At 32.2% G+C, this 12,818-nt stretch overlaps 1 protein-coding gene across 1 annotated transcript in view; it reads left to right on the top strand.

The window, feature by feature from the left end:
* Positions 1–304: 304 nt before the first annotated feature.
* Positions 305–12,818, top strand: part of LOC124361341 (glucose dehydrogenase [FAD, quinone]-like) — a 31,058-nt gene continuing 18,544 nt past the window's right edge. The window contains exons 1-2 of the mRNA XM_046815391.1: positions 305–369; positions 10,891–11,107. Of these exons, the coding sequence (XP_046671347.1) occupies positions 344–369; positions 10,891–11,107 (243 nt within the window). The 5' untranslated portion in view covers positions 305–343. The remainder of the gene's footprint in view (positions 370–10,890; positions 11,108–12,818) is intronic.

Here is a 12,818-nt window from a genome sequence, read left to right as displayed (position 1 = left end):
AAATTTGTTTATAATTTTACGAATATTGACTAAATAAGGTTTTATATTTCGAAATGCCATAGAAAAACTTTTGTACAGTCCTTAAACATGTGCCTGTCGATCCTATAATTTGTTTACTATTTCATAAATTTAGTTTTAAAAGTAAGTTAATTTTGATGTCTAAGATGGTAATGTTTATTTAAATAATGCAAATTGTAATATCATGGTAAATTATTTACACTCTCTTATCGTCCGCGATTGCGCGTCCAAGTGGCATTGGCTAGGTACATAAATTACTTAATTTGGTAACGCCCGACCTGCGAGCCTTTCTCTGATCACTTCAAACCTGACTATTGGTACCACTATGTCTGTCGCGCATTTCGTCTCCAGGTGAGTACCTACTTTTTCCTACATAACGTTTGAAGTGACTTTCATAATAAGGACTTTTTACTTCAAACAATTATTTTAGATGTTCCATATAGCCTTTTTACGCATTTTATTCGCAAAAAAGAAACTAAGTAATAATCCTCATTCTTAATCAATACAACAAATAATTAGGCTTAATGCAAATTTATTCCTGAACTTGCGTTGGCAAGTTCAAAAAGTAGTTGTACTTTCCTCAAAGTTAAGCTGTATGAAGAATAACTATTTTTTATTTGTTTTCTGTTTTTGTCTGTTTCATAGAAGTATAAGCCATCCAACCAACGCATGCTTTCAATACACTGTATAATAAATAACCATATTATTGTAAAACTAAACAGGATTTAATATTATTAATAGGTTAAAAACAAGAGTTACAACATCTATTTTATCAATTATTAGTGAAATAATTGTGACATATCGTTTATTAGGGAAATCGTAGAGTTTACACCGTTCTGGTTATTTCAATTCGTTGTTGTTATTTATTTTTCAATTAGTAAACTACAATTATCCAAATTAAAATACAGTTTACAAGGTATTAATTAGTGTTCTTTATTATAATTTTAACCTTTCTCAAATATTAAATCCTCTGTGCCGATATTGAAATATTGACATCATGTTGATAACGATAAAATAATGTTCAAGTACATTTACAAATAATAATTGCGCATAGCCAAATTAAACTTTAAATTCCATTCGAATTGCTAGTCTTGCTTCATTAGCTGCTACTTCTGATAAGAGTACCTATATACAAGTACAGAAGAATGTCTCTGCTTCATGTTTTCAAGAGTCCTCAATCTTTGTTTTTAGTATTATAACACTAGATTAAAGATCTGAAATAGTGTGATATCTAACTTTGATCCTATCTTTAGCAGTAACGCATACACTAGTTTATAAATAGTTGAAGTTGTGTGAAGTACCTGAAAAGGTGTAATATCTAATTTTGATCCTATCTTTATCAGTACCGTAATGAATACACTGTTTATAAATAGTTGAAGTTGTTTGAAGTACCTGAAAAGGTGTAATATCTTATTTTGATCCTATCTTTACAAGTAATGAATACACTGTTTATAAATAGTTGAAGTTGTGTGAAGTACCTGAAAAGGTGTAATATCTTACTTTGATCCTATCTTTACAAGTAATGAATACACTGTTTATAAATAGTTGAAGTTGTTTGAAGTACCTGAAAAGGTGTAATATCTTATTTTGATCCTATCTTTACAAGTAATGAATACACTGTTTATAAATAGTTGAAGTTGTTTGAAGTACCTGAAAAGGTGTAATATCTTACTTTGATCCTATCTTTACAAGTAATGAATACACTGTTTATAAATAGTTGAAGTTGTTTGAAGTACCTGAAAAGGTGTAATATCTTATTTTGATCCTATCTTTACAAGTAATGAATACACTGTTTATAAATAGTTGAAGTTGTTTGAAGTACCTGAAAAGGTGTAATATCTTACTTTGATCCTATCTTTACAAGTAATGAATACACTGTTTATAAATAGTTGAAGTTGTGTGAAGTACCTGAAAAGGTGTAATATCTTACTTTGATCCTATCTTTACAAGTAATGAATACACTGTTTATAAATAGTTGAAGTTGTTTGAAGTACCTGAAAAGGTGTAATATCTTACTTTGATCCTATCTTTACAAGTAATGAATACACTGTTTATAAATAGTTGAAGTTGTTTGAAGTACCTGAAAAGGTGTAATAACTTACTTTGATCCTATCTTTACAAGTAATGAATACACTGTTTATAAATAGTTGAAGTTGTGTGAAGTACCTGAAAAGGTGTAATATCTTACTTTGATCCTATCTTTACAAGTAATGAATACACTGTTTATAAATAGTTGAAGTTGTTTGAAGTACCTGAAAAGGTGTAATATCTTACTTTGATCCTATCTTTCCAAATAATGAATACACTGTTTATAAACAGTTGAAGTTGTTTGAAGTGAATAAATGAATAAATGATTTATTTCCATCAGCATCATACAACAGAAATTGCAAATACAAAACCTGGAAATTGACTGGCCACGTAACCAGTAGTGTGGTCAGTTTTTATAAGGCAAAGATAAAAATACAATAATATTTTTTTCAGTCTAGCACATAAAGTTTAAATATTCAAGAAAGACACTCTCTGCAATGTTTATGCTTTCAAACTCTAAACTAGACTACTTAAATATTGTAATAACTATTCAATGATTAGAACTGTGAAAAGGTTTTTCAAATGTGCGTTAACATTAATTTATGACATATATTGTATGCTATGGAAATAATTAAACTATATTAACTAATTACAAGATTCAAAAATTCTACATCTTGTTTAGTCATTAGCCAACTTTTCAACAGTGAACAAAATTCCCTAAGTCTAATGCTCTGTCTTATATAATAAGGGACTTGATTAAAATATTTAGGTGCAAGGTAACTATAGGAATGCCTAAAAATGGATTTGTTTACTTTAATTAGTCTAACATCACCTGCAGAACAGCTCCTAGTATTATAGTGATATATTAAATTATTTTCTTTATTGCCACTTCTCCTGTAGAACAGACTTAAAACTTTAAACACGAAAATATGACGGAAAGGTAGTATATTTAACGTTTGGTATAATGGAAAGGAGGTTTCCCTTTTCTGCTTTTTTAAAATAATACGTAAAAAATAATTTTGAGAGATTCGTAATTTATCGATCAGAGTTTTAAATGTGCCTCCAAAGCAGACGATACCATATTGTATACGTGAGTGAATTAAAGCAAAATACAACGATCTTAACAATGAAGTTTCACAGAAATTTCTTAAAAAATAAAAAGTTCGAATAGATGATTTTATTTTCCTGTGTAGAGATAATATATGTTCGTCCCATTTAAGTTTGTTATCAAAAATAATTCCCAAATATTTAATGCTTTTCACACATTGGATTGTTCCACAGTTACACAAACAAGTAAATCACAATTAGTGGAATGGAACTTTATCTCAAAAGGTAAATCGCCACCACCTGGATCAAAAAGTATCGATTTCGTTTTATTAACATTTACTTGCATTTTATTAAAATTGCACCAATCCCTTAATAATTTTAAATCATTATTTATGTAATTATCTAACAGTGTTAATTGCTTATCATTGTAAAACAGTACAACATCATCGGCAAATGCACATATATTTCCCCTCCAACCAATCTTCAATAAGTCATTAATAAAGACCAGGAACAAAGTTGCTGAGAGCACTGATCCTTGCGGAACGCCAACTTTAATCTCTTGTTGAGAACTGTAGCAATTATTTATTTTAACTTGTTGTTTTCTGTTAGTCAAAAAGCTTCTAAACCAATCCAAAGCCACACCCCGAATTCCTGTCGTTTCTAGTTTAGCTAAAAGAATTTCGTGATTTACAAAATCAAAGGCTTTTTAAAAATCGACAAAGATGCCTATAGTTTTATCACCAGAGTTAGAATTTTTGTAAATTTGTTCAGTTGCTGAAATCAAAGCATCTTCAGTAGATTTCCCTTTTGTGAAACCAAATTGATTATCACTGAAAAAACTAAATTTATTTAAGTAGGTTAGAACTCTTTTCAACATAAGTTTTTCAAAAATCTTAGAAAAAATTGATAACAAACTAATGGGTCTCAGCTGGTCAATTTTGATAGAATTGTCTTTTTTGTGAATAGGAATGATAGTGCTGATTTTTAATTTTGACGGAAAAATCCCTTTGCTAAAACTTAAATTCACTATATAAACTAAGACTGGTGCTATTACTTCAATTATGTTTTTCAGTAAACAAACACTAAATTGATCGAAACCAGTCGATTTTTTATTCTTTAAATTTTTGACAATTTGTAGTAGTTCCTGTGTAGTGACAGGACTAATGAAAAACGAGTGCGGGTAAGTGACGCGCGCCTGATGGACAGAGCCGACAGTTTGCGTACTCTGTATATTGATAAGATAGTTATTGATTATTTCGGCCACCGCAAGAGACTCAGTCACTATCTCTCCGTTATCTAACTCGACCTTTTGTACGCTCTTATTGATTGCAGAACCAGTTACCTCATTTATTACTTTCCATTGCATGGATGGGTCACCATTACAGTTCTCTATTTGTTTTTTAAAGTGTTGATATTTAGCTCTGTCTATTTCAAGTTTTAAGTCTTTACAAAATTTATTATAATAACATAAGAAATTTTGGTCATATGGCCTCCTTTTAGATATTTTATAAAGTTTCTTTCTTTTACTTATTTTATTTAACAGATTCACCGTTATCCATGGACTTCTTAATTTAGCTTTAAATATCCTATTACTATAATCTCTTGTCGTACTACTTTCATTGATAATATTGGTAAGGATGTCACAAAATTTATTATAAATACTATCAACATCATCATTCAAATATATAATGTTCCAGTCAACAAAATTCAATTTAGATTTAACTGATTCAAAACTAATAGTAGTTTTCCGTGATACAAGCGTATTTATATTTATATTTATTTTACTTGCACTTGCAAACCTAAGTCCCAACAAACAATGATCAGTCAAACCAAGGTCAAACACAGCAGAGCTATAATTATTTATGTATCTATTTCTTATAAAAATATGGTCTATACAAGATTCGGTGTTTTTAGTTATTCTAGTTGGTGAATTAATTAGGGATACAAATCCATTATTAGATAGAAGATTATTATAATTTTGTGATTCTGACGTATCTACTAACAAATTTAAGTTAACATCTCCAATTAAAATAACGTTATTTGGTAATTTATTAAGAAGCTGTGTTAATTCGACTAAAAACTGATTTACTGAATAAAATTGAAATCTATACAAACACAATAATTTAAAGTAGCCTAAGTATTATTAATTTTGATGTCAAGAAGTAAAGCATCAGCTGTGACCATATCTAGATGAAGTTGATTAACGTTGAATGCGCAATCAATAAAACAAACAATACCACCTGCTCTGTACTGATCATTGCATTTAGCGAAAGCTTTGAAACCTGCTATATTGTACAATTTTAATTCGTCAGAACTTATCCATATTTCACTTAAAATTACAAAATGGGGCATTTGTTTAATATTATTAAGTTCTACAATAAAGCTATTAAAATTACTCCTCAAACTTCTTATGTTGGTATAAACAAGGTTAAAATCGTCTTTACATCTTACTGGACCGGAAAAGTCATTTAAGTTAACATTATAGGGCATATATCAAACAACAATACACAAAATATCTACAGATTATATAATGAAAACAGAAAAACACAACACAGTTTACCCACTCAAGAAATCTACTTATATGTACTGTCATACTACTTAATCTTAACAAAATCATCATAACTGTTTATTTTTATACATTTTTCTCCAGCCGATTTCCTTACAAAAAATTTCCCATCTCTGACCCATACGTAGGCATAACCAGCCTCCTTGGCCTTTTGTTTGAGTTTAGCTAAAAGTAGTTTATTAGCAGGCGAAAGATGTTCGTTGATGTAAACTTTTTGCGAACGAAACGATGGATTTACCTGGTTAGCAGTTAGCGTTTTCTTCTCCCGGAATTTTGTGAGAATGATATCCCTGGTGGACCTGCTTGAGAATTGTACCACGATTGAGGGGTTGCGATCTTGTTTGAAGGAAGGAATCCTATGGGCGGCAGCGATCTGGTTCTCTTGAATTTCCACCCCTAAAGCTACTCCTACGTCCTTGACGATAGCACAGATGTTCTCCTGGGCTGTTACAGGAATTCCATTAACTTCTATATTACTCCTACGCGAGTATTGTTCGAGTGAACGAACTCTCTCTCTCTCTCTCAGGTCGTCAACCTCAGCAGTCAGACCATCATTCTTGATACGAAGTTCGATATTTTCTTTCTTCACCGCTGCCAGTTCTTTTTTTATGTCTTCCATAAGACAGTTGGAGGTGTCTAATTTATCCGAGATAAATTTCACAGCTGCAGAAAGTTCAGCAATTTCAGCTCTATAGGGTTTAAGCTCACCAAAAAATTCGCTCTTAAAATCCTGCATAAGCTTAAACAAGAAATCCTTGGTCGTTTCTTCAGACGCACCACTATCATCACTTTGTAAGGACGAAGATCGGCACTTTTTACATTTCCAATCTCGACCGGATCGCGTTTTTTTGTTCGCAACATCATCCAAGTACCTGAAAAGGTGTAATATCTTCCTTTGATCCTATCTCTAGCAGTAATGAATACACTGTTTATAAATAGTTGAAGTTGTTTGAAGTACCTATATAAACACTTTTAATGTTTAGGCTACATTTGTTTTACTTATTGTGAATTATGTGATCGATTTTGATACCTCTACTCATATTATAGCTTTCAATATTATATTATTTTTATAAATTACAAAATACTACACAGATTTAAATTAATACGGCTGTTTCAACGAGTACAGCGTGTGTCAGTGGCCGTTTACAAATAGGAAGTTTTATAATTATTTGTTTCAACACGAGAGCGAGTAATGTTAATTTCTTTCTAACTGCATGTGTGATCATAATGAATCAATCATATAGCCTCTTAGTGTAGTGTATCTGTATTTATTTATGTATTAACTGCATTAGATAGCATTGTTTGAATTTGGCAAATGTATTAAGACAGAAAATTTTAACATCAATGGTTTTAAAAGAACGCTCTAATTAATTCCTGTATATTTTTAATTTTTACTCTTTTTGAAAGCTATTGTTTCTAACATACCTTAACCTTTGCAGAGTATTTTTATTTAATTGGTTTGGTTACTATACGGCACTAAAATTGTTAACGTCATAGTTATCCTGTTATGATTTTTTGGTAAATTAAAAGGATAGTCGTTTACCATTATTTTAGTTAATTTATTTAGAATGATCGACAAGTTAAGTTATACATAATCAATTTCAGTGAAAGCGGTTCTAGAAACAGTAAGAAAAACGCACTTTTAAGAAAAACTTGCATGCAAAAACGACAACGTTTGCCTAAATATTCATAGAAACAGAGCGTACAAAACCATTCGATAGTTGTAGGCTAAGTTAACGAGAAAATTCAAAATGTGTGCCTAATTTTCTTTGCCAGGGAGAGGATGTATTGTATTACATACTCCATACTTGTTTAATGACCCGGTATTATAGAGTTTAGGATGGCATCATTGGTCCGCCCGGATAACAACAAGATGGCGTGTGGTTGCGATTGCGATGTTGCCAATTCTAAGGCCGTAGTTTTTAACAAATCGGAACGGTCATTATTGAATTGTAAATATTGAAAGAATGTATTGGAGTGCGTGAAGTGTTACATTCAGCTTTATTAATTAACATTTCATTAATAACAGTGTTGCCAACTGAGTTTTACCGAAATGTTTTGTTTTTAGTTTTGTTTCAGTTGGATAAAACTTCCTAGTAATTCCCTTGAAACGTGTGTTTTTCATCACTGGATACTAGAAATCAACAGGCAAAAAAGGATAGTTCAGTCCTTTCGCAAATGTTCATCCGTAGACACTGTCTATACAGAAGTATATATAACTTCTAAAAGGCAATATCTTATTACATTTACTATAAAATATCACTCAACAAAACGTAAAAAACTAGAACAATACTTAATACTTCATTGCTAATATTGCACTCTTGCTATTATTGAGAGTTCCATATCACATAAATAACGTCAATGATAGTCTAAAAATTAAAAGCAATATATGTTACAGATCATACAACTAAGGTTCAACAAGACGGTTGGGGAATTAGTAACGATCTGAGAAGAGCGTTGTAGTTACAAAACAATATGGGCTACAACTGTGACCTAATTTCTGCTTTCCGGATCCTTATTTCGATGCCGACCGGTCACGAAACGCGAAAATCATGACGGAAACCCTTTCACTTTCCTTCACAAGTTCACCTTTCCCTAACCTTGAGCCTTTCATCCTGTCTGTATTCTTCCGCCAATACACAATGTCAGTGATCGAATCATAAGTCTGACGTAAATGTGGCTCAATAAATGCGCTTTAATCTAGGCATACTCATTCTGTTAGAACCTTATTCCGATTAAAATTATGGTATAAATTGTAGCAAACAAGTATAACTGTGTTTTCATTCTGAGAAATGTCTTTATTCTGAATATTCATGAAGTATTGAAAAATCAACACAGTCAGAATATTGTTGGATAAGTTATAATATGATATTTTCCGTTTTACTAAACAGTCATTATGTTAAGTGTTTGCTTTTCCTCCACAAACATTTACTCCCGCCCGATCCATCTCTGGCCACTCGACAATGATGTGCTTATCACATTAGTGCTCTGCAATAATTTACTATAGCAACTCATTGCAAGATTATCTCACAATTAAGCCTTATTAGTTTATTTAACATGAAATCAACGATAGTCTTAATTGTTACATTGCGATCATTGTCACACAGGAATCTGTACATAGCTCAGTGGTAAAGCTGAAAGAGTAACCTTTTTTAATTCACTCACTCACATCGATAGACAGAAATTTTAAATTTCTACTGAGTCCGTAGGTTTTAAGCTTGAACTGCAAGAAAACATTATACATTGCTCAGTGTTTCATGTAAAATTACTTTTTTAGATTAAACGGGTTCCTTTCACAAACAACGGCAAGCAATATTTTAAAGTACTGGATATTCATTCTCAACACAAAATGATTGAACCAAATAATAAAAGCAGGATAATTGTCATTAAGAGTATATTCTAATTTGTATGTTCCTAATAATTTGGTTCATATCTCTTAATTGAAAACGTTCTCCACAGCGAAGGTGAAACATCTCAGTACTTTCATTGTGTAATGTTTTGATGCGATGTGAACCAGAAAATTAAAGAACTGATTGTCTTGAAAGCTGCCGGGTAAGCATATATGACAGAGCCAAAGTTAGTCTGGCTGTCTCCTCTAATTTTGTCCAAGGACTGAGCTAAATTGACCAAGGCTACATTGTAAAATGTTAAATTTATTTTTAATTAAAAAGTTAATCCAGTAAAAAATATTTTTTAAGAAGAATTTGCATGGTTTTCATGGGCTACATCTGCTTTTGGATTTCTTTATTACAGTTTGTGTTGTTACTTTTATTTTTATTTTGCGAAATTTATGAAGCTTTAGTCAAATAATTTTTCACTCCAATGTAAATGCCTAAAATACTAAAATTTCTCTAATTTTCTCTGCTAGGTTTTGAATAACCATTTTTTATATTTTGTATAAGGTTTGAAAATTTGTGAATACACAAATATTATTACGTGTGATTGATATAGCCATTGCTATCATGCAACTTTTATCTGCTAGTAAATTTGATGGCAATAATAGCAATAAATAGTGTCCAGCAGGAATAGGGCCCGGTCAAGTAATTTTGCTTGTCATAAACGGAAACTAAGATGACTAGACTAAAAATGAATGACCATGTGAAAGCGCCTGCGCACTGGTTGTCATTTTATTCTACCCTCTGAGGTTCACGTTTGCCTCGGTGGACTTTGATATAACCGGGACCAGTGTATAACCTAACCTATAAGCAATATCCTGTCGCTCCGGAAACGAATACAAAGGTTCTTTTAGGACAACGTGCAATTATAGTTATATCTGCTTTTTGTCCTAAGTGGCCAAAAAAGTCCATAAGCAGCCGAGATGCTATTCTCAAACTTACAAAGAACTCCATATTCTGACTTCTGAGTCGATCACAGCTCATTCTATGATGTCATGGACGATTAGAAAATATGCTACTACCCCTCGAAAACTTCTGAGCTAAATCCAGGCTTGGTGAACAAACAAATTTTTGCATTGATGATTTTATAGCTTCAACAGTAAAATTATTATAGACTCAACTTTCACTGCAATTGAAATGCAGTCTTGTTTATAATATTATACCTATACTTATGTACCTATCTTTTACGTTATCACTTGCTTGTTATTATAACTTATTACTGTGTTATTATTAATTATCGTGTATTTATTATTGTTATGTATTAACTCATTACTATATTTATGCTTTTAGATTATTTTGTACTTTTGTCACCTTGTTTACTATTCTAATCTTAACACAAAATGATTATGTTGATATTAATAGATCTTTGTTTACTATTGTTGTACATTGAGTTCACCGTTGGAAGTGAAATAAATGATTAATAAATAAATTATGCTATATTTCTATGACGAGATGTTTTATTATTATTCTGAGAAAGGAAGGGGGAAAGAATATATATATACACCTAAATACATATGAATATATATACACCTAAATACATATGAATTTAATACGATAATAAAAATGAACAATGACCACTTTCCCCACGCTATGTTACAGAATTCTTCAATGGACTTTCAAACATCAATATTTCTAGAAATATTGATTCTTTTGTGGATTGTAGGTAAAAAAAGCAAGATTCTATTTCGATTTGATGTTGTGTCCATTATTCTTTTAACCGAGAAGCTTTGATTTTACATAAATATTGTAGCAGTATTATTGTCTAATTATTTGCGCTAGAAAAATGTTGAATGTATACATTTTTATTGCGATTTTAACAGATAGCATAAATTTCAGGTTTTCACTGTTGGTAGGCCTGCTGCTAGGTGCGGACTGTAAACTGATATTCAATCAGCATAGTTTCCGAGCTCAGTGTTATTGCCCCAGGAGAGAAGAACCGACTCTTGCAATCACATGTGGCAACCCCCCGTCTCCCTTCATGCAGTTCATGGAGGGCCTTCTCATGGAAGAATGTACCTTGCAGGATCCCACTCAGTGCTACCAACCTGATATGGTAAAATGTAATAATACATCTCTATTTTTAGTTTCTTAATAGTAAACCAAGATAGGTGACATTTTATCGTGTAGAGTGAGTAAGATCTCATTTGTGAATGGACGAGCAAGAGATTCTATAATTGCATCAGGAGGTCTATTAGGTTGGATGTAATTTGCAATAATTTATACGCTACTTTAATTAAGTTTTTTTACGGATCCACCTTCATGTTGCACTTGTTTATGAACTGTATTGCTGTTGTAATTTTTCTTTTTATTCACGATGTTGATGTTATTTGGCACTTGTTTTGCTTATTTTTTGCTTTTGTTTGCTTTAGCATGTATGCATGTAAACTAATTATGTAAGTTGTTTTTATCAAGCCTCTTGTATTTTCATAATACCTATATCAAATGTAAAATGGTGTATACCGTATGTAAATAAATAAATTGGGGAATTGGTGGAGTGCGTGGGGGAGTGAAAAGTCCGATATGATTCAAGCTTAGAGGGTCAGTGAAGTGTAAGAAGTTACTTAGAGAAATTCTTGTTGGGTTTCACCGGGAGGATTGGGATGATTAAGGGATTAAAAATATCTCCTTTGTGGCTCCAAAATCGGGCGATTGGTAGAGTGCTAGGGTGAGTCAGAGATTCGATATAATTAGAGCTTAAAGGTCTACTGGTTTTATGTTATTGGATGCCCATTAATTTGATGTTGTATACGAACTCCAGTCTGATTGGATCTGAGAGTTCTACTAGTTGGGGTATTATTGACCAATAGGAGAATTGATGTAGTGTAATAGTCCAACATGATTGGAGCATAAAGGCATCTTTAATGCTAATGGCTAATGGAGAACCAGTGAATTTTAAGGATTGGTGGTAGTCAGGAGGTTCAGTATCATTGGAGCTTAGAGGTATACTTGTTGGATGTGTGTTAATTGGGTATCAGGCACGGCTAAGAGAGTAGAAAGATCTCCTTTATGAATAGTGGTGTAAGGTTTACTGGTTAGATGTCTTTGGACAGCGTAAGAATAGAACGTACGAGCAAGTGATATTTTATTGGATATGAGAGATCTATCTGGATTATGTTATTAACCAGTATAAGGATAGGTGGGAAAAGGACTGAAAGGTTTGACTTTATTGCTGGTCAGGGGTCTACTACTTGGATGTCTTTGGCTAATGGGAAAACTGAATGATTGTATCTAGATCTCTAATGGTTGTGGGTAATTCGCAAAGTGAGAGATTGGTGGAATGCTGAGGTCTAATATGATTGGACATTACAGCTTACATGAGACTAATTGGGTGTTATTTATTCTTTGCATGGTAGGTGGAATGTAGAAATGAGTCATTAATGATTGAAGCTGTGATTTACGTCGGTTGAGTGTCAGTGGCTAATGGTAGGACAGGTGAGGGGCATAGAGGAGTGGAAGGTTCAAAGTAATTAGAAATTGGTTGTGTGTTAGTTAGTGGTATGGCAATTAGTGTGAAGGTATGAAAGAGAGCTCCTATTTGATTGAATCTAAGAGATATAATGGGTTGGTGTAACTGGCCCATCGGAGGATCAGTGAAGTGTCAGAAGTTACTTAGAGGAATACTTGTTGAGTTTCACTGGAAGGATTAAGAGATTGAAAAGAGCTCCTTTATGAGTTGTGGTGAGAAACTTACTGGTTTGATACCTGTTGACAAAGGAAGAATAGATGGAGAATATGACATAGTGACAACTGCTCTATGTAGGCTT

This window comes from Homalodisca vitripennis, chromosome 4 (assembly GCF_021130785.1).
Source record: "Homalodisca vitripennis isolate AUS2020 chromosome 4, UT_GWSS_2.1, whole genome shotgun sequence".
Taxonomy (NCBI): domain Eukaryota; kingdom Metazoa; phylum Arthropoda; class Insecta; order Hemiptera; family Cicadellidae; genus Homalodisca; species Homalodisca vitripennis.
This window is presented reverse-complemented; position numbering and strand designations above follow the sequence as displayed.